Source organism: Oculina patagonica, chromosome 1 (assembly GCF_052425735.1).
Source record: "Oculina patagonica isolate OP01 chromosome 1, crgOcupat, whole genome shotgun sequence".
In the NCBI taxonomy this organism is placed as follows: Eukaryota; Metazoa; Cnidaria; class Anthozoa; order Scleractinia; family Oculinidae; genus Oculina; species Oculina patagonica.
This window is the reverse complement of record NC_135758.1, coordinates 15,091,794-15,112,171: the sequence shown is the minus strand read 5'-3', so window position 1 is coordinate 15,112,171 and position 20,378 is coordinate 15,091,794. Positions and strand designations below refer to the sequence as shown.

At 39.4% G+C, this 20,378-nt stretch overlaps 2 protein-coding genes across 6 annotated transcripts in view; both read right to left on the bottom strand.

Annotated features, from left to right (window-relative positions):
• LOC144658572 (uncharacterized) overlaps positions 1-6,960 on the bottom strand; it is a 154,108-nt gene extending 147,148 nt beyond the window's left edge. The window contains exons 1-4 of one of the 5 annotated variants that reach the window (XM_078519019.1): positions 5,550-6,954; positions 5,365-5,454; positions 3,005-3,102; positions 1,403-1,462 (exon numbers count right to left, since the gene is read on the bottom strand). In XM_078519019.1, coding sequence (XP_078375145.1) covers positions 1,403-1,462; positions 3,005-3,102; positions 5,365-5,406 — 200 coding nt within the window. In that variant the 5' untranslated portion in view covers positions 5,407-5,454; positions 5,550-6,954. Of the gene's footprint in view, positions 1-1,402; positions 1,463-3,004; positions 3,103-5,364 lie in introns of all 5 variants that reach the window. The other 4 variants (XM_078519041.1, XM_078519033.1, XM_078519050.1 and 1 more) reach the window with 4 other exon arrangements.
• Positions 6,961-12,104: 5,144 nt separating this feature from the next.
• On the bottom strand, positions 12,105-19,853 carry LOC144658751 (methyl-CpG-binding domain protein 2-like). The gene is made up of 2 exons (XM_078519220.1): positions 19,604-19,853; positions 12,105-14,441 (listed from the first exon to the last, which is right to left on the bottom strand). Exons 1-2 carry the CDS (start codon positions 19,717-19,719, stop codon positions 13,766-13,768), a joined length of 792 nt encoding a protein of 263 aa, XP_078375346.1. The 5' UTR covers positions 19,720-19,853; the 3' UTR covers positions 12,105-13,765.
• Positions 19,854-20,378: the final 525 nt, after the last annotated feature.

The window sequence follows — 20,378 nt, the reverse complement described above, 5'->3', positions numbered from 1 at the left end:
GAGTGGTGTAGAGTACAGCAGTATAAAGTAGAGAAGAGTAGAGTAGAATAGAGTAGAGCAGTGAAGTAAAGAATGTAGCGGAGAAGATTGTAGCGGAGTTGAGTGGTGGCAATAGATTCTTATAATTTTCTCTGTAGACTAGTATTCCTATATCTGTTTTATATAGGCTTTGATTGGCCGGTCGAGTTAGTCGAGGCAGAAAAAACTCCACCAAAATATCGTATCCAATTTTGGGACACATTTGGTGACGTTCGATGTCTATATCAGTTTTTAAATACAAGGCAAGCTTTGAAGTGCAGGGCAGATACTGATAGGCAACTTGGCAAGTACTAAATGAAAAAAAAGATATCCTGGTTTGCTGAGACATTTCAGTAATACGTTCAATTTGGCGTTGTGATAAGTGACAAGTATTTATTATATTCCTGGACCAGAACATTGAAATGTTCCCTTGAAATAATTCAGTCTAGACATTTAAACGGCAGAACTGCCTTGAATTGTCCTCAAAATTTCATAGTTGCCCTCGAAGCTTTGCCTTTCCGCCTCGCCTCTTCAAATAGTAGAAGACCAACTGGTATTAGTTCTGTTTCCGTTGTGATACCTTTTATCGGTCAACTATTTTCATTTATAGACCTCTCTTTTGGTCATGATTTATGTATTCTGCTTAAATAATTATAGGTTCCTTTTTGATACTTATACTTATTTTGGTGTGGCTTTAATTTTTGCAATACCATGCAGAAGGAACCAAGCAACATCACTCGCCAGTCCCTGACTTGGATCCCCCAAGAAAAAAGAAGAAAAGGACAACCAAAAAACAGCTGACAACGCGAAAAGGATGCAGAGCTTAAGATAATGGGTTACACCTGGCAGGAGGTTGTGCGAAAAACCTTAGGTCGAGCTTGCTGGCGAGGTGTTGTCAATGGCCTATGCTCCATCAGGAGCGATGGGCCTAAGTAAGTAAGTAAGTAAGTAAGTAAGTAAGTAAGTAAGTAAGTAAGTAAGTAAGTAAGTAAGTAAGTAAGTAGGTAGGTAGGTAGGTAGGTAGGTAGGTAGGTAGGTAGGTAGATAGGTAGGTAGGTAGGTAGGTAGGTACCTGGTAGGTAGGTAGGTAGGCAGGTAGGTAGGTAGGTAGGTAGGTAGGTAGGTAGGTAAGTAAGTAAGTTTATTCTTGTTAAAGACCCAAGAAAATGTGGTTTTTTTTTTATTATATGAATTAATTTTTTGGCCAAGTCGCATAAATTAAGTCCCGCAAAATATGTCTGCTTAATCTTTTTTCATTTTCTAGGTAGACAGGGAGACAAACAAACAAATTGCAATTAAAGCAGTTTACAGGCCAGTCCTACTGTTAAATAACTTAAGAAAACATGTCAACCTATATATTGGATTTGGAATTGGATTTCCTTACGCTGTTGTTCCACTTGGGTCCACCTTAGTCGCTGATGTTCCTTTTTTTGCCAGTGTAAACCTAACATTAGTTCAGTAAAAAGCATAATTTAGTACAAGTGTTGTAAATAATTTCTTAACTCATGTACATAGTAAATGCTTTCTTGTCAGTCGTGATTTTACAGGTGAATGCATTAAGGTTACCATATACCTTTCAGGGGTGTCCCTATCACAATTATCCTGCGAAATTGCACGGAATATCGCCTGATACTTAGCCGACGAGGCCGTAGGCCGAGTGGGCTAAAATCAGACGATATTCCGCAAGATTGAGCAGGGTAATTGTTTTATTATTCAACAAATTGTCAATGGCCGCGGCTGCACTTGGCGAGTTAACCTTGGAGTTATTTTCAATTAATCAATTAAGAGTAACCGGGTTAAAAAATGTCTAGTGCGGCCGCGTATTTGAAGAGTTAACCGACTCTTAACCAGGTTAGCGGTTCCCATGGAAATTAATCAAAGAACAATAGATTTTTTAACTGGGTTAGGTTAATTCTAAACTACCTTTCTGGGTCGTTTTAACCAGGTTAGCGGTTTCTTATCAGATTCAACTATTGTTTTATTCGTCAAATGTGTCAATCATCTCCATGTAAGAGAAGATATTATTTTCCATCACACGCAAACATGGCGATTGGACACAATTCGTGGCTTAATTCTATAATTCCTTTGCTATTAAGAAACTCTAGAACCACCAGAGAAATGCGGATTATTTGGCTCAGACAGGGCTCTCATGGTTTCTGATGTTCTCTTCCGTCTCTTCGCCGATTCCTTGGAAAAACGTGCACTTGAAGGTCTTGAAGGCGATTTTGATATGGCGATGAGCCTTAGAACTACTGCTGAAGATCAACATATTCGAAACAACTGGGCTTGAAATTTGCGTAGAACGCATTCGAAAAAAAATAGAACGGCGTAAACCAAGAATGCATTGAAATAAATCTTAAAAGCAGGAGAAAAAATGAGCAAGTAATAAAATTATCATGAAAGCCGGTCGCTTTTGCTTGTTTTCAAATAGCTTAATCATGACATCACTTCAGTCTGGTCTGATCGTAACGCGGCCGCTAAAAATATTCAACCAAGTTAGTTAGGGTAACCATACTTTAACCGAGTTAAGTTTTATGGGTTTTTTTTACTCGGTTTCTAAAAAATTAACCCAGTTAACTCTCAAGTGCAGCCGCGGCCAATGAAACACATTTTGCAGATAGAAAAACTTTAATTACGCAGCGCTTTACAAGTTTTCGGACGAATCTTCACAACCTGCGTATATCGCAGGATATCTGTTATGTACGGATGACCAATATGGTTAACATTTTGACCATATATGGGTAGCGCGCATTTGTTGAATAATAAAGGAGACTATTATATACGTGATAGAGTGTTGGACTTGGGTCTGGATAGGAACTTTCATTCCCCATTGCAACATGAGGTACATGTAATGGAAGCAAAGGCCTGAAATGAGATGCAAAAGCTCTTATTTTATACTCACGCTTGTAAGGGACTGGAACGAATAGAATTTTGAATTATAAGTTGAACTCTATGATAATAATTTCACTTAAACAAATGAACTTACTTGAGTTTCTCCACATCTCCATTCTGTGCACACTCAATAAGTTGCTCATCGTACTTAGTCCACTCAGCTGTGCTGTGATGATTCACTTGAAGTTGTGTCTGAGTGTGTAATAAATACTCTTTGTTTATTGTTTAGAGTTCTCATTATAGAGTGTGACCTGGGTACCAGTACCAGGATACTCAAGAGTCAGTACCCGCCTACTTTCAAATTCAACTTAGTGAAGTTTGCTAATTGTGTTGCTCTCTGGCCACCTACTCTCCCTTTGCTGCCTTCCTACCTCAAAACTTATAGGTCAAATGAACAGAAATATTAAAATGCCATTTTAACCAACGAAACACAAAAAATATCCATTATCGAGTGAAATTGAAAAGAAAATTTGCTTTCCGAGCCTTAACCCTTTAACCGCACTTAACCCAAAAACCGGGATTCCGTTTTCCCACTGGAACGTACTAAACCGCTTTTCCGGGAATTTGACCGCTTAACATTTGAGATCAGAGACCTAGGAACTAGGCTCCTAGAGGGGAGTCTAATATATTGTAAATTGAAAGCACATGGTCAGACTTCAAAATGGCGTCCTTGAATCGTGAAGTGAAGGAAAGCGAATCAACATTTTCCGCCATATTTTGATTGACTAAGAAGATGCTCTTTCTAAGAGTTAGAATTTTGAGGCCATTTTAAAAACTTGGAAGGAATTCTTTTCACAATTTGTCAATGGTGAATGGCTCGAGTTATTGAAGACCTCTTCGAACCTTGGATGCCAAGATCAAAGCTGTATGGACTCAAACTGTCCTACAGTTTTCTACAGTCATGTTTTCCGTGCGGTTAAACAATGCGGTAAGAGTTGTACAAACTTTCCATTAATTTTCCGCTCTTTTTTGAATGAAATAAATGTTCTAATTTATCACGATGTTTTTGTCTTGGATTTTCTTGCTTGTGTTGTAACTTTTGGAATACAAAAGCCTATATGAAGTGCACAAACCCTGTTTAAAAAATCAAATCATGCTATTTTAGATGGAAAGATGGAAAGTTTGACATAGCTAGAAATTCACCGTTCGGGGGGTTTTGTGTACTGGAAATAGAATGGTGAAAGGGTTAAAACAAAAAATTACAGCAAAAAATATGAGGATTTCCGAAGGCTTCATGAAAACGTTTTTGAATGACTGTGCACTGAAATGGAAGGAAAGGAATGAGTTTGTGGCGTCATGCTAGGTGTTTTTGAAGACGACTGCAATAGTTCAAACTGGCACTGCATGTTTGCACTGTACCTGGCAGGTGAAGTTGTGCATCAAATTCCATACAATACAGGGCAAACCTCAAGTGTTATGTCCAGGGTAAACTTAAGGGTGAGGGGGTGAACAGTCTTGGATTTGACTGGCACATTAATAGTATATTTAACAATAATTATTATTCCATGAGCAGGCATTGAAAATAAGATAGTAAAAAGCCAACAAGATGCCTAACGCCAGAGTTGGCAATAACAATCTCATATCCAACAAGTGACAGTGGTTTCTGTCGAAACATGCTCTGTAAACTTGTCCTTTTCTTTTCTTTTTCTTTTTTTATTATGCACCTATCAATGTTAAGCCCCTGGGGGGGAGGCCGGGCATACACGGGGGTTTTGACAGCAATTGTTTGCCCGTAGTGGGGACTTTTGACCGTTTTAATGGACTTTCTTACAACATTTTTATTTTGAAGTTTAGTGACTCTTTTGAACATCCACAAATGCCCTGGGGTTGGGCATTTGAACAGAAAGTCTCAGCAAAGTTCAAATGCCCGGCCTTCCCCCACAGTGGCTTAACATTGATAGAGGCCCTGCCAGTGTAAATTCCGACAAGCGACGTGGCCCAAAAAGAAGCAACAGCACATAAAATAAAACCGCGACAAACAACAACCCTTATGGAAAAACTTAAATTCCGACAAGGACAGGCAATTTTGCTTCAATTTAATAACCGACAGCGACATGAAGAGCGATGAAACAGTGACACGGAACAATTTTAAATTTAGACAAGCGACACAAGAACCCCACCTGGCAGGGCCTCTTGATAGGTGCATTAAAAACACCCAAAGTACTACACTATTTGAGCTCCACTTACCATCTTTGCGGTCCATGCTATATGAGCTCATATCAGAAGCTTATCACCTCTTCAAGATGATAAGCTTCTGCTCATATACCATGGCCTGTAAACCAATTAAAAACTCAGGAATGGCTAGTTTTTAACAAATGCATATTTATAATATATTTAAGCTTAATTAAGCTTTAATAGCTTAGACCAAAACATCCGATTAAGCACACTTTCACAAGGACGTCTTCATGTATTCGTAATCGTATGATGGTAATAACTTAGTTGATTTGTACTAACCTGAGAACTTCGCTTTGCCAACTTCCCCTTTATCTTCTTCATTTCCTAACTTCCATTTAACGTCAGGCGAACTCAACCATTTCTCGGCTTCTAAAATTTGATTGTACGTGCCTGTTGAAACGCTTGTTTCTACAAATTTTCCTACCCAAGACAATGTTGACGGAAGCGAAAAACCAAACATTTACTTCACCATCGTATATCGTAAGTCCTATATAACTGTTGTTAATCCTTCAGACAAAGCCAATTTGAATTCCTGGGATAAGATACCGAAGATGCAATCAGGATACTTCGGCGACACGACCATCAACTTGCCGACTTGCGAGTCCGAAGGCTCCTAGGTCAGCGGTAGGCTTCATGCAGTGAGTTGTCCTGGCGATGAGTTGTGCACAGGAGATTTTTGTGACGTGTCTAGTGCGAAGCGCAGACACTAAGCTATAACGCTAAAATTTTTCAGTAAGTACTTCATATACGGCAAATTATGACGTCATACTAACCAAATTCCACTGAGATTTCTAATACGTGACAGCGTACACGAAGTATTTTACAGAAATGCTTCTCTGCATAATAGTAATCGATAATCACTCGTTTTGCCTTCGTTACCCCTTCGTTATTCCTTCGTGAACAACTAATGAAAACGTAGAACAAACGGGACAAGTCTAATTTGAGATAATTAAGACATTAATTACATCAACAAACGTCAACACAATGTATTGCGCTAAAAATAATAAATTCTCGGACGTTTAAAGACGTTTGTCTCTTCATTAACGTTAAAACTGCCGTTAACAGACAGCACGCGCAAGACCCTGCATTCAAATGGGATGAACGTTGACTTTGCTTTCTTGTGACAGTGCAAGCGCGCGCTTGCGGCGAAGATGCATTTTAAATTAATTTAAATGTACACGCGCGTGCTGTCTGTTAACCGCATTTTTTACACTTACGACGACGCGCGTGACGGTATTTTTAACGCTCACGAAGAGACAGAAGTGTCGAAACGTCCGAGAATTTATTGTCTTTTAGCGCATCAACAATACTTTTGTTCAGATGTACGCGAGAGTAATTTATTTAAATCTCTTAATGTACAAATTGCTTCTCTGATCATGCACATGCCCGATATCTCACATTGTGACAATGCGAGCGCACGAAAAAAGCACGAAAAAAGCGCAAGCATCGTCCATCTCTAGCTTCTATGAGGCGACTCTAGCTATTATGCAACGTCTACTGCAGATGGCTTTCCAACATCACCTTGCACTTGTTGATAACTTCTACCCATATTTCTTTACTACACTGTTGAAGCTAGAATCCTCCACAACTATAGTCTATGCCGACAAAAACCTAATAAATGCACTACCGTGACCGAGCAATACAGTAATGCACAAAGCTCAATATAGCTCAGCACTAGACACATGTACGCAGTGCGGACCTATTTTTTGCAGTAAGCCAGGCATAACTAATCGATGATCAATGACATCAATTGGTAATCAATGAGTAATCGATGGGTAATCAGTTGATTAGTCATTGATTATTGGCGATGATCAATGAGTAATCGATGAGTAATCGAAGCCCCAAAATTTTGTGGCCTATCGCTTACTCATCGATGACATCTATTACTCATATTTGATGTAATTGATTACCTATTGATGTCATTGATTACTCATCGATGACCCATCGATTACTCATAGACTATTACACTGCGCACAAAAAACACAACTCTTGCTTTCTTGTACCATTTTTTTCGTTTGTAATTTTTAAACCTGTGTTAGACGTATTTTTCTTTATAACTGGCGTTCCTGCAGGGACGACGGAGCAGTTTTCCAGGTGGGGGGGGGGCTGACTAGTGACTTTAAGTGGGGGGGGCTTAAGAGACTCTTCGCTTAATAAGTCTTTATTTTTTCGGAAAAAGTGGGGGGGCTAAAGCCCCCCAGCCCTCCCCTGCTCCGCCGTCCCTGTCCTGTTGACGAAATTACGCCTTCACAAAAGGTCAAATAACCTTCCGGCATGTCGAGACGTGAAGTGCTAATCACAAATACAGATGATCACTTTACCCGACTCTTTATTTAATAACATAACAACTGGACAGGAACCAACCGGTCTGAAAATGAAACTAACATGTACAGGTACACTAACAAGTTTTGACTACGTGGTTACAGATTTTGTTCGGTGGATGTTTGTCAGCAAAGTAAAACTGCTTCTGCTTAGGGAAACAGCCGTCATACACACTGTAAGCAGTTACATTGCGAACCGGAACAGCTGCAAGCACTTTTACTGTTTGTGCTGCGCTTTTTTAACATGTCACCATGGGTCATGATACGGTTTTAGCCACTAGATGATATCGATGAGTAATGAAAGAAATCAATGACTAATCAATGCAATCAATGACTAATCGATGCAATCGATGACTAATCGATAACCAAAAATTTTGTGGCCTATCGATTAGTCATCGATTAGTCATCGATTACTCATTGATCATTGGCAATAATTAATGACTAATCAATTGATTACCTATTGATTACTCATTGATTTCATTGATGTCATTGATGTCATCGATTAGTTATGCCTGGAGTAAGACACTACCTCTGGAACCTCTATTTTCATTCGCCCGCTGTAATCACTTGAGCTGTAAACACTTTAGACTTGCCGATAAGTATAAAAGATCGCTTTGAAGTCGCACGCGAGTGACCACGCGGAATTTATTTGTCCGTGTGTAATCATAGTAAGTAGAAACCATCGCGTAATGCACGAAACACACTGAATGGCACACTAAGGAATAGCCTCCCACGCAGTCGTTCTTAGGGGCGATCGTGTTTCACTCCTCCTCGCTAAGGAGGAGTGAAACATGATCGCCCCTAAGAACGACTGCGTGGGAGGCTAACTAAAGAAGTGTGGATTCTTTTTTTTGGGGGGGGGAGGGGAGAGGGGGCTAAAGTATGGGGGGGCTGAAAAGATTTAGGTATTTCTTTAGGGGGGGTCGCGACGGCTGGGTGCTTTGTGACTCATATACTTTGGCTTGGTTAAAAATGGTAAACTTTGACGTTTGCCTTTAATCGAAATAATTGTTTCCTTTCGAGTTAGAAAGATTTCTACTTGGCTTAATGCAGGGTTCTCGATAAAGGTTACGCACGACAGAGTTACCTTTTGTCTCGTCACGCAATCTTAACCCCACATTGAGAAGAAAATTTTCGTTTGGACATTACCAAAAGCCACTTCTCCTCTCGTTATTCTTTACCTTACGGCTACACATGCCATTTCTAATGACTACATTTCCAGTAAAACAGTTGCTGTTTATTTTTCTAATGGTGATGCATTATTTTCTGAACAGAAGCAAAACCGTTTAGCGTTTACTGCTCCACCGGAAGTAATTTCACAACAGGCTACAAAAACACTTGCAAATATCACTTAACACATTTAATGATGTTGCAATTCTAAATTGTGCAACTCAGCAGAAATAATCAATTGTCACGAAATGAGTTCCCTTTGGTTAACTATTCCGTTCTTAATCATTTTAGGTTAAATATTAGTGCCCCTTCAGTGTGTGAGACGCTTGTACCAGTACAAACGCTTTAGACTGTGAAAGACTTAAACGTTGCCTTCATGAGCTGAACCACTCACATTCTCGATTAGTTGTGTCATATCTCATTTGAGATACTCACGCATTAAAATAATTGTTATATAACATTTATACATGTGACAAGTCACGTTTTTAATACGAGATCGCAAGTGTTGACGTAATACTAATAAGAGACCCTTTCATCACCTACAGCGGAATATGTGACAAGTCACGTCTTTAACACGAGATTGCAAGTGTTGACGCAATACTAATAAGAGACCCTTTCATCACACACAAACTTTTTCACCAACTGGAAAGACGGGTAAGTCTTTTCTCCGTTTTTTTTTTATGATGGATAGACGATGTTTCGTGTTTTGAAAGCCTGTGATTACCAGAAAAATTCGAGCTTGTAAAGTACAGTTCTTTTTGGATTGGTTAACTTTGTCTGGGTAACCCCGGTAACAGTAGCTGCGGTGTAAAGCGAAAAAAAAGGCCATTTCTGAGTTACCCTTAGCCTCTGCTTCAAAATAAGTCTACCATGAAAATGAGTTTGTGTGCTTTTGTGCACATCTGTGCTTATCCTGATTTGACTAAGTGATTTGCACGAAAATGAACCTGGGGGTGAAATTCATTTTCATATGAATGATTTCGCACAGACTCGTTTTGAAACAGAGGCAAAGGTTAACGGAAAATGGCCTATTCTTCTCTCTTATAAACGCCTCATATCTCTAGGATCCCTTAATAGTAAGACCACATAGCAAAAAATAAAGTAATCAAAAAAAGAAAAGAAAACATCTCATGACGCCAATTCTCGCTACACTATACGCATCTTACTTCAACAACCAGTTTCATTCTTTGACCTCGTGCAGTCAGGAGGTAAAGTCTTTTTACTTTTTCCTGTCTATAATCCTTAAAAATTATGCGTAATTCTCATCCCACGAAATGGAGAAACTTTCTTTTTTGATTTACAATTGAAAATTATTATTTTAAAATTATTTTCAATATATTCAAGAGTTATGTATAAACAATTAAAAAAAGAACCGAACGTTTTCAACGTGTTGTCATCATCAGGGTTAAAAAGCTGTCCATGATTCGTTCAAAGTTGGGCTGCTTTGTTGGATTTAATTAGTCCCTCAATGATCTTTCTCTTAAAGTGCGATCTTGCCGAACAAAGGACTCTCCACTGGAATGAGTGGCTTGGGTTTTCCAAGAGGTGACGTCCTGGTTCCGAGGTGTGGCAGATGTTCACATGTTCAGTTATTTGCACATCAAGATTTCGCATTGTTTCACCTACATAGTTTTCTCCGCATGAGTATTCTCCTATATCATCATCGTCATCATCATAATAATAAAAATAATATTTAAACAGGGGGTCCACGTCACCGCAGTACATGTACGTTTCAATGGAGCCAGGCTTTTAGCCAGGTGGGAGTCCAGGAGTCCTATGGACGGCCACTTTTCAGAGAAAATTAATATGAATAACTGTATATACAAAGGTTATTTTTAGCAAATTTGGAAATCTTAAGATACCTTTGTACTCAGAACTTTGACGTTCCCTCATATTTTAAAGACTATTTCCTGTTACGTAGCCAGGGCGACAAGCAACATGTTTTTAATTAGAGATGCACTAGATCGTCTTTTACTGACATTATACTTCCAAACATTCATTTAGATGTCGCTAAAAAGTCTTTTTATTATCATGCATCCATTTTTAATTGTCTTCGGCAAACATTAAGACTATGCAGCCAAAGGAATGTTTCCAAGCTATCTCTGCTTTTTATTCTAAGGTTATTTTTAGGTAAGGTAAAGTCTGTGTCCGAGCCATGAGGCTCATACAGCCGGAGCTTATCCCGGTTTCCGTAGCATTAAGCGACTAGGAGTATTGCTACTCCCCCCTGGATGGGATACTAGTCCATCGCAGGGTTACCCCCCAGCAGTAAATTCGCTGGTACCCATTTATACACCTGGGTGGAGAGAGGCACTGTGAGAGTAAAGTGTCTTGCCCAAGAACACAACGCAGCGCCCCAGCCAGGCCTCGAACCCGGGCCGTTCGACTTGGAGTCGAGCGTGCTAACCATTAGGCCACCGCGCCTCCCTAAGGTTATTTTTAGAACATTTTTAATTCGGAATTTACTTATTTTTATGCTCAAGTCGTTTTTATTTCGCTCAATGCTTTCACTAGCTTTAACTATCGGGGCAGTTGAATTTCATTCGCTTGGTTAGTATTTGATCGTGCGATTCCATGCGAGTGGATCGGACGCGAACAAAGCCGGACATGAACATTTTCTTTTGAGACAGAGGATGTCTTGGAAGTGGAGCTTTTCTTTACCTTGGGAAAGGTACTGGCCATGTAACTCGTGCTGGAACACCACCAGACATCACATAAGCTCTTTATTTAAACGAATTTCCTAAGATCTTTGAACCTGAAATTTAGTGAACAAACCTCAATACCGGTAGTTCCCGCGGCGATCGCGAACTCCTTTCTTTCGTCTCAACGAATTGCATTGATCCACTTTTTCCCTTAGAGGCAAACAGGGAACACTTCTATCACTTCTCGTTGCATTCAGAAACACGGTAACTGTAGGAGCAGCGAAAAGAAACACACTAGATTGATGAATACGCGAGACTTCTGTACGAAAGCATTGTCACAACACCGAAGCCTGACTAGCCTCGCTTTCATGCAGCTCGTTCCAGGCACCGACCGAGTGATCCGCCATATTTGCATTCGGTGTATTAACTGCAGAAAAACACCTTGCATGTTCCTCAGGCCCTCCCATGGGGTAAAAGTCAGGCCTACATCGGGTGAAAGTAGACAAATCTATGCATGCGTTTAACACAAAGTATCTTGTTCCAGAAAGAATAGAACCACAAGGAGAGCATATCGCTTTCTGAAACAAATACATACCTTTGTGCTGTTCATATGAAAAGTAACTTAAATATACTTCCAGTTTTACCAAGGGTACGTGGTCAGGTGCTTCCCCGCCCCCTACACTGGAATAATTAAATAATGGATATATATTAATTGACTATTTTCCCACACAACCATCTCAATAGTGCATTCTGCACTAAAAAGGAAAAATTCAAAATCAAATAGGCAAAGGGACCAAACCTTCCCTTCATGTGATTTCACATGTTCCATTTGTTCAAAGAAAATTATGCTTTATTACAAACATGAATTGAATGTAAATAAACAAAGTCTTACATGGTCTTTTATTTATATTACACAAAAATATACTTTATACATTTGATCACAGCATTTCCAATTCTCAGTCAGTACCAAAAATGTTTATGAACTCTTTCGGCTAAGAATTAGTTACTTTTCAAAAGGGGGAAGAATGTCAATTTTGTTTCGCAAAAACAAACACAAAATATCACTTATACTCCTTGGAATTTTTTCATCTTTCCTACTTAATTTCATCATATTTTTCCCTCCATACACTGTTAGAGTTCTATCATGTTAATTTGCCTAGTGTCATCAAACACTTGTACAAAAATCATAAGGCCCGTTCCAAACACCGCTCCACTTATGTGCCGAACCTAATTCAGTTAGGTTCGACCTTGGAGCGACTTTGGAGCGACAGCTGATTCAAACGGCGTATTTGTGTCGAACTTAATTCGCGGAAACAAGCCGTTAACAATAATAATATTGACTGAACGTCTGCGTTGAGGATGATGTTTTTGCAGTCGAAATCAGCAAACTATTACGCAAGTTTTGCTATAATAATAATATTTTCGGAAAAGCAAATTCATTCCGCGAGATTTATATTATTTAAACTGTTTTTTTCGAGAATTAGTTTGTAAATGCTAATCTACAAATCTGATCTCACAAATTGGGGAAACAGCAAAAAGGAATTACCACCAAAACAGTTTTCCCACGAAGTTCCGCTTCTTTTGAGCTGAAACATATTAAAAAAGATAAACAAAATGCGAGCCTGGTGAGCGAAGTAATTTTCCTGGAATTTTGTGCCGTCGTGCTTCATTCATGACTGGTCAGACCTAGTCACGCCACTCCACTTTAGACCAATCATGAGTGCTGTTATATCGAAAATACATTACAGTAATTCATGCATTAGGTTCGGCACATGAGAAAAACGCCGTATGAATCAGCCGCCGCTCCAATGCCGCATAGTGCGGCAGACCCTGCCGAACTTAACGTTGTTTGCCGAACCTAATTAAAACTGCCGGACCAAACTGATTCAAACGCCGCTCTTCTGCCGTACTTTATTCACCAGTTAGGTTCGGCACATGAGTGGAGCGGCGTTTGGAACGGGCCTAACATACATGTATGATTTGTTACTCACCTTGTTCTGTTCTTTTCACTCCTTAGTGTTATGATTTGTTACTAACATTGTTCTGTTTTCTTAACTCCTTAGTGTTGTGATTTGCTACTAACATTGTTCTTTTTGATGTTATGTATATGAAATGATTCATATATGAACTGCGGATGTATATGAAAGTGATAAATGATCATTGCAGTGAATAGCCTGCGTAGCAGGCGCCGTATAGTTTCTAGCGCGCATATGGGAGAAACGCGAAAGGCGCGAGAGGGCCACGCAAGGAAAAATTGATTTTTTTTTTCCTCACGTGGCCTTCCCGCAATCGCGCACTCTTTTAAACATGCTAAAAACTACACAGACGCCTGCTATGCAGGCTATGCAGTGAATTTCCAATTAATTTTTTAGCAATAGGAATAAAGAAGCCTGAAAAATATTCAGGGCTTCTTTTTGTTATCATAAACAGAACAATCATAAGGAAGACAGTAAGGTTTCATATCGAATATCTTGTTCACCAGCGGGAATTTCAATGCTAAACTTGTAGGACTATGCTAAGTTGTTTATGATACCATGTTTGTCTAATTTATTTAAGTGGAGGATCTCTCTTTAAATGCTCATATTCGACTAAGGCCTCAGATAATTGCCTCCTTAATGTAGAAACCTTTTCCTCTTGTTTCTTAACATCTGTATCTGTGATAACAAAGGGGGTACACAAAGGTTGCTCAGCATTTAGCCATACCTCTGGGTGTTTATCCAGGGCTATTGCAGATCTGTCTTGCCCCTTAACACTTGCACTGTTATGTAGACTTGTCACAAGAGAGTGAATTAAACTCTTCTGATTTATTCCAGGCCCAACACTCTTTATCTGAGCTGGTAAGCGAAAACTCTTCAGCACATTCTCATCCTGAGAACAAACCGAAATTCCTTGTAGTCGTTTTTCCCAAAACAATTGCTTTGGCTTGTCCTTTTCAGTTCTTGCATTTGGTGCATCATGTTTACGTTTCTTTTCTTTAGGAGTCGCCAGCACCATGGACGGATAATATGTAACTTGTTCCCTTGAAAATGATTTGGAAAACTGACGCACAGGGGCAGGAATTATTCCTCCATTTAAGTCTCGCCCAAAGCTCTGGTCTTTCTCTCCCTGTTTGCGCTTGCTTCGTCGACAGAAAGTACCACTTCTGAAATCAAAGTTGCCCAGATCCAAGTCTGGCAGGTGTTTCTCCAGTTGAGGCTTGGAACGGATTTTCTTTCCATCTGGACTGTTCATGAAAAGAGTAAAAGAGAGTATGTGAACAAAAATATATTTCTCATGCTCATTAAGGTGTTGGCACAAGAAAGGCCATGCTTCAAGGACATGTCTCTGGGACAAAATCACCATATGTGTTTACACAACAATATGTAGAAGGGGCATGCTGTAGAAACATGTTTCATTGTGTGTGCTCACACTCTTCAGGGTTGCTACAGCATGTCCACACTAATCCTTCCTGTGTGTGTACAAGTGTCTTTATCCATGTGGCTACTACATGTTTCTTATGTGTCAAAAAAAACACATTTTCTATATGTTTTATTATGCCATTAAATTTTTAAACGGAAACTGAAACATTTTTTAAATAACTGCGCACCGAAATGGAAGGAATGGAATGAGAGCTCTAAGTATTGCAACATCATAATTGGTAGTAAATAATAAAGATGGTAGATTTTTGATGGTAGATTTTTGATTTTTGACTTTTGATGGTAGATTGTTTTTGAAGACAACTGCAGGCCGCACTGGTTGACGGTTGTCAAAGTTTGAGACCATCTGTCAGAGCATTTATAGTATTTGTACTCTGAAAATGTCAGAGGCTTGGGCAGGATCAGTGTCGGATCTGGCCGATTTATCAGGATTGTCAGCATCTAAAAATTTTATAAAATAGTAGTAATATTGCCATTACATTAAAATTTAGTTCAAAAAGGTAAAGCTTTGAGTTTATGGCTTTACGATGTTTTGTGCACTGGATGGAGTTTAAATAATCATCAGCTGTTGTAATATCCCACAGCTGAAATACAGTTTACATGGATTTGCCCGTAATCATGACTTACGCAGCTTGAAAGGACGGCACAGGAAAGAATATGAAGTACTTGGGCTATAATAAAGCTAAGCTTTTATTCATTGTTTCGCTCCCACTTGGGAGTCAACAGTGTAAATAAAAAAGCTATTTGTAAAAAAAAAATAATGTGGCTCAAAGAACGATATTTCTAAATACAATTTCAAAAGCTCAGGGCATCATGAGGTGTAAAATTTTCTATGAAGAATTCTTGTCATTTTCAGCTGAGGAAAAAATCTACGTAAATACAAAGCATTTATAGACCTTCCCATGGACACAGTGGTGTGTCTTTTATTACTTGGTATTGGTTCATATTTTGGCCACAAGGACGTCAGTGCTGTCAAGCTGGCACGTATCATTATTTTAGTGTTCAAAATTTACAGTTTTAAAGCCAACCTAACTGCAAACTCAGAGGCTTAATTTTGTATGCATCAAAACACAGATATGCCTGAAGGCCAATTAATTGGTGAAGATATTGAACCAACAAATTGAAATTCTAATTAAGCTTGACAATCCATATCAAAAGTGCTAATAATCCAAACAAATAGTTTAACTAGTTCAAGGCCATTTCAGCAGGTGCAAACATTTTCTTCCATTGCAATTGAGCTATCTCGCGATCTTACAGCACAACAACAGTAAAGTCATAATTGAAGACCGGCGGGAAACAACGGCCCCTGGACTTTCTGGCTAAATCGAACATTATCGAAACAGCTCCAAATTGCGCATGCAGGTTTGTTTATGTGTGCTTTACACTGTCCTGTCTTGCATTTCACTGGTCTTTATTTCGTTTTTGAAAAATTACACATGCAAAAAGACAAGGTTTTTGCTCGCGCAGCTTCTTTTGTCTTTTCTTTTACAAACGATAAATAAAGGAAATCTTTTGTTTCTCAAAACGATGAAGTCAGCTAAATTTTTAGGGTTACAGTCCTAGCCCTAACGCAAAAGGTAACCCCAAGGCCTTAGGGTCGGGGTTAGAGTTTCAGATTAGGGTTACAGACTTAGCCCTAACGCAAAAGCCTAGCCCTAACGCAAAAAAAAAGCTTAACACCAACCCCAAGGAATTAGGGTTAAGCCGTTTCAAGTTAAGTTTAGGATCAGAGTCAGCTTCAACCTTTAGATCGCGCTTTTAATGCAGTAAGCTTTCACACCAGTTTGCTTGCAGCACCCAAGGGGACCAGTGTTCTCCCTAGTTTTCAACACAGCAGGTAAGAAACTTTTTTAAACTGGTAAAGAAATTCCGGTAAATCCCAGCTGTTTTCTAGTTTACCTACATGAAACAGAATGTTGTCCAAATGCTGGTCGAATTTTATTTCATGACAACTTTATTATGGCCTTGCAGACCTCTTTCGCCTGCTATACAGCCTAAGAAAAATTGCATAAAATCTTCTGTTGTTTTAAGGAGATAAATTTGCTGTCGCTTACATGACGTACTACTTAAAAAATCGGCGGTCCTGTTTCCTCTTTGCTACGAATTGGTGCAGCTCTTTTTTTCTTTGCTTTGAATACTCAGCATTCACGACAGCGTTGTTACAAAGTTGTATTCTGAGTGCTTCTTTTAACCTGTCATCTGGATTTTGTTTTAAACACTTACGAACTTATGAGAAGAATTTGACATCGAAAGCTGCCTTTGTCTTCACCACGCGTCAGCTACGGGCAACTAAGCAATCAACTATTTTCTGCATTTTGCATGTTTTTGAAAAGTGAGCTATTATATGTAAGTAATATTTCTCACTTCTGGAATTATTTTTACCTCTTTGCCTTTGTGATTGTTTTTATTTTCAATGGACAAAGTGAAAGGACAGCAAGGATTGCTGCCGCTTCATTGTGGAATCGATCGTGGAAACGAACAACAGATGTGCACTTGCCGCGAAGGGAGAAAGACCAGAAAAACTTGCTCTTTCTTCGATACCAGCCCTCAGAGATTCGGAAAGCGAAGGGAAATAAAGAATATTGAATACTAGCACAAATTCGTAAATGAATATTGCATTTGTCGCTGTTTATTTTCAATATGTTATTTTATATTTTCAATCATGACTACGAAAGTGAAACAAGTGGTGTTACTTTGTTATTTACCTGTTGAATTTACAAGATATCTTAGCGATTCTAGGCGGTAAAGAGTCGTGGTACAAGCGGTAAATTTTACCGGTTACCGCCTGATAAGGAGAACACTGAAGGGGACACTGCTAAACTCACGCTGACATAGTTCCCGACAAGAGATCTGTCTTTTTAGACTTTATTTTATACCACTTGGCTCCACCGGCCTTTGTCGAACAACTTTTCTCTTGAGCGCTAAACAGCACTATTGTACAAAACAAAGGCCGAACATCTCTCATTTCTTCAAGAAATGCTGTGAGACTTACAGGTTTTCAGACTTAATGATGTCCTTCAACCGCCAAGTGGACGCACTTGCACTCAAACGAACCAGTGGATTATTTCCTCAAGAAATGCGCCATTTCTGTTCTCTGTACTTGAATCCCTAACATGTGACTTAAGACGTCACAAAAAAATAGCGAGTCCCAGTCCCTCGCTGCTACGGCCTGCGAGCAAACTTAATAATGGCTGCTCAGCAAAGTTGGTTTTCGAAACGCTGTTTTTACATCCCGCACGACTGTAACAAAGTTCCTCGAGGCAAGATTTGCACACGCGATGTGCGGAAAAATGTCTAGTGCTGGATTACTGTGGACAATGTAAGCTACAAAATCTTTCTTTTTTTGCATATGTTATTTTTCGAAAACGAACCAAAGACCAGCCAAATGAAATGCAGGGCAGTGTTTAGCAAACGTAAACAAACCTGCATGCGCAATTTGGAGCTGTTTCAATAATGTTCGATTTAGCCAGAAAGTCCAGGGGCCGTTGTTTCCCGCCGGTCTTCAATTGAAGGCATGGTGGCAAGAATGACACTTGGTTTTTTGGCAATTTTTGACAGTGCTAAAAAATAGCTGAATTTTAACATGCGAACTTCCTTTTACATGAGAAACATTGTTACAAAGTTTTTTCGCTGCTTTGCGCTATGTTTTGGAGAAATAAAGTATGCAAAAAACTCATAATTTAGAAGTGGCTTTCTTTTCAGTGTTTTGTCTTCATTAAAAGAAAGCCACTTCTAAATTCTGAGTATTTTACATACAGTTCGAACTCTATTAAGCGGCCACCCTCCATTAAGCGGCCACTTTCCAAAGTCCCGATTTATTTGTCACTAAACTGCTGTATTTGATACCTCTATTCAATGGCCACCTCTATTAAGCGGTCGTGGCCACCTTTTTTCTGTCACAAGTGTATTATTTATATGGTTTTTTACCTCTATTAAGCGACCAGCAAATTATATTTCCAAGCGAAATGGTGAAATACAGTCGAACCCCTATTAAGCGGCCACCCATTAAGCGGCCACCCCCTATTAAGCGGCCAGTTACTAAAGTCCCGAAAATATTGTCAGTATAATACTGTAAATAAAACCCCTTTTAAGCGGCCACCCCTATTTAGCGGCCGCGGCCACCTTTCTGCCGTCCCGATGAGCGTTCTTCTATTGTTTTTACCTCTATTTAGCGGCCAATGAGATGTAATATACGATATTTAAATAAATTTCCAACAAGCTCAGATCGTGACGGCCGATAAAATCATTCAAACACGGGTTTATACATCTGTTTATTGTCGTCTTCATGTGATTCCGTTATTCCTTTTCACCTTATTTTGTATTGAAATAATGTAACCTTCTTAAAAGACCTTATGCTAATTTCTGACAAACCCCTATTAAGCGGCCAACCTCTATTAAGCGGCCAGCTGCCATTTCCCCGAGGGTGGCCGCTTAATAGGGGTTCTACTGTATCTTGAGCACAATTTTTTTCCATACTACTGTTGATGCAAAAAGGCTAAGAAACTTGTCAATGATGTTTTGCGTCTTTTTCTGTTCATTATCACCTGAAGAAAAACACTGTACTTTTCAACTATGTGCCTTCTGTTTTAAAGCTAGAACTATGCATGGGCTGGAAATGCACTTGATGTTTTGTTACAATGAATCTTGGATATATCTTCATATATGTTCACTTTTTAAAAGCACTTTGCGACATAGAGTCAATAAAATTATGTTTACTGCAATTCCTATACAATTTATGTGTACCTCTATTAAGCGGCCACTTTTCAAAGTTCTGACTGTACTTTATTTCTTAATAAATAAACATCTAATAGTATTAAATTTGGACTTGCGTGGTTTGCGAGCTACATAACATAATGACAGTTCTTCCTATGAGTTATTCCACGTTAGCTACTTGAAATTATTAACTTTCTCTTTCAAGTTGAAAAATAGGCATAAAGAAACACTCAAGTCACAATGTGGCCGGTCATACCTGTAGTAGTATACGTCGCTTCTCCCAGCTGATAACCCAGACTTTCTCATCACTATTTCACGCTGCCAACCATTTGGAAGGCTGGGGCATTCCATTCGTATAGGCTTTTCGTCCATTTAAAATATGTTTCGAAGGCTTTGCGTCAACTACGGCTTTCGTCGTAAAAATAACCTGAAATAACCACGGTTTAGCACTGGTTACACTGCCAAAGCAAAATGGCGGATTCCAATAGTTAGTCTTTTCCCGTCATGCAGCGCGCTCCTGCCACACTCCATTCTCGTCCCCAGATCCGCTTGTCCCTCTTATTACCCAGCTGAGCCTGGTGAACGAGGGTCTTGGCACGAGAAACAAGTGGCTCTGGGAACACATGGTTTGATCTGGTTTGATTGGCTAACCCCCCCCCCCCCCCTTCCCCTTAGGAAGGCCTGATACTCAGGTTAGGCTAAATGCAGAGGAGGTTGGACACCGGCCTGCGAAAAATTATGGGTAGACCGAATTTCAGACATCCCTCTGTGGTCGCCTGCTCCCCAGAAGAGACGTCTGAATTTTTGATCATTTTTGTTATCTCTGTAAAATAAGCTTAAATATTTCGCGGAAGCGACTTGATCGATCGACGTATTATAAATAAAATCTGCCCGGAGGCCATCTTGATATTAAGTTGTAATAACTCGTTGTAACTCGGTAACTCTTGTAAACAATCGTGATGTGATTTGTGTTTCTTGATCGTAGGCAAAACATTTTCTGAAGTTAATAGAGGAAGTCTCAAAAATATATT

Excerpts from the sequence above, each read along its gene's own strand:
- LOC144658751 (XM_078519220.1), bottom strand. The coding sequence starts at position 19,719 with ATGGACGAAAAGCCTATACGAATGGAATGCCCCAGCCTTCCAAATGGT. Across the intron at positions 14,442-19,603 it reads AGCGACGTATACTACTACAG|TCCAGATGGAAAGAAAATCC; the intron begins GTATGACCGGCC and ends TTTCATGAACAG.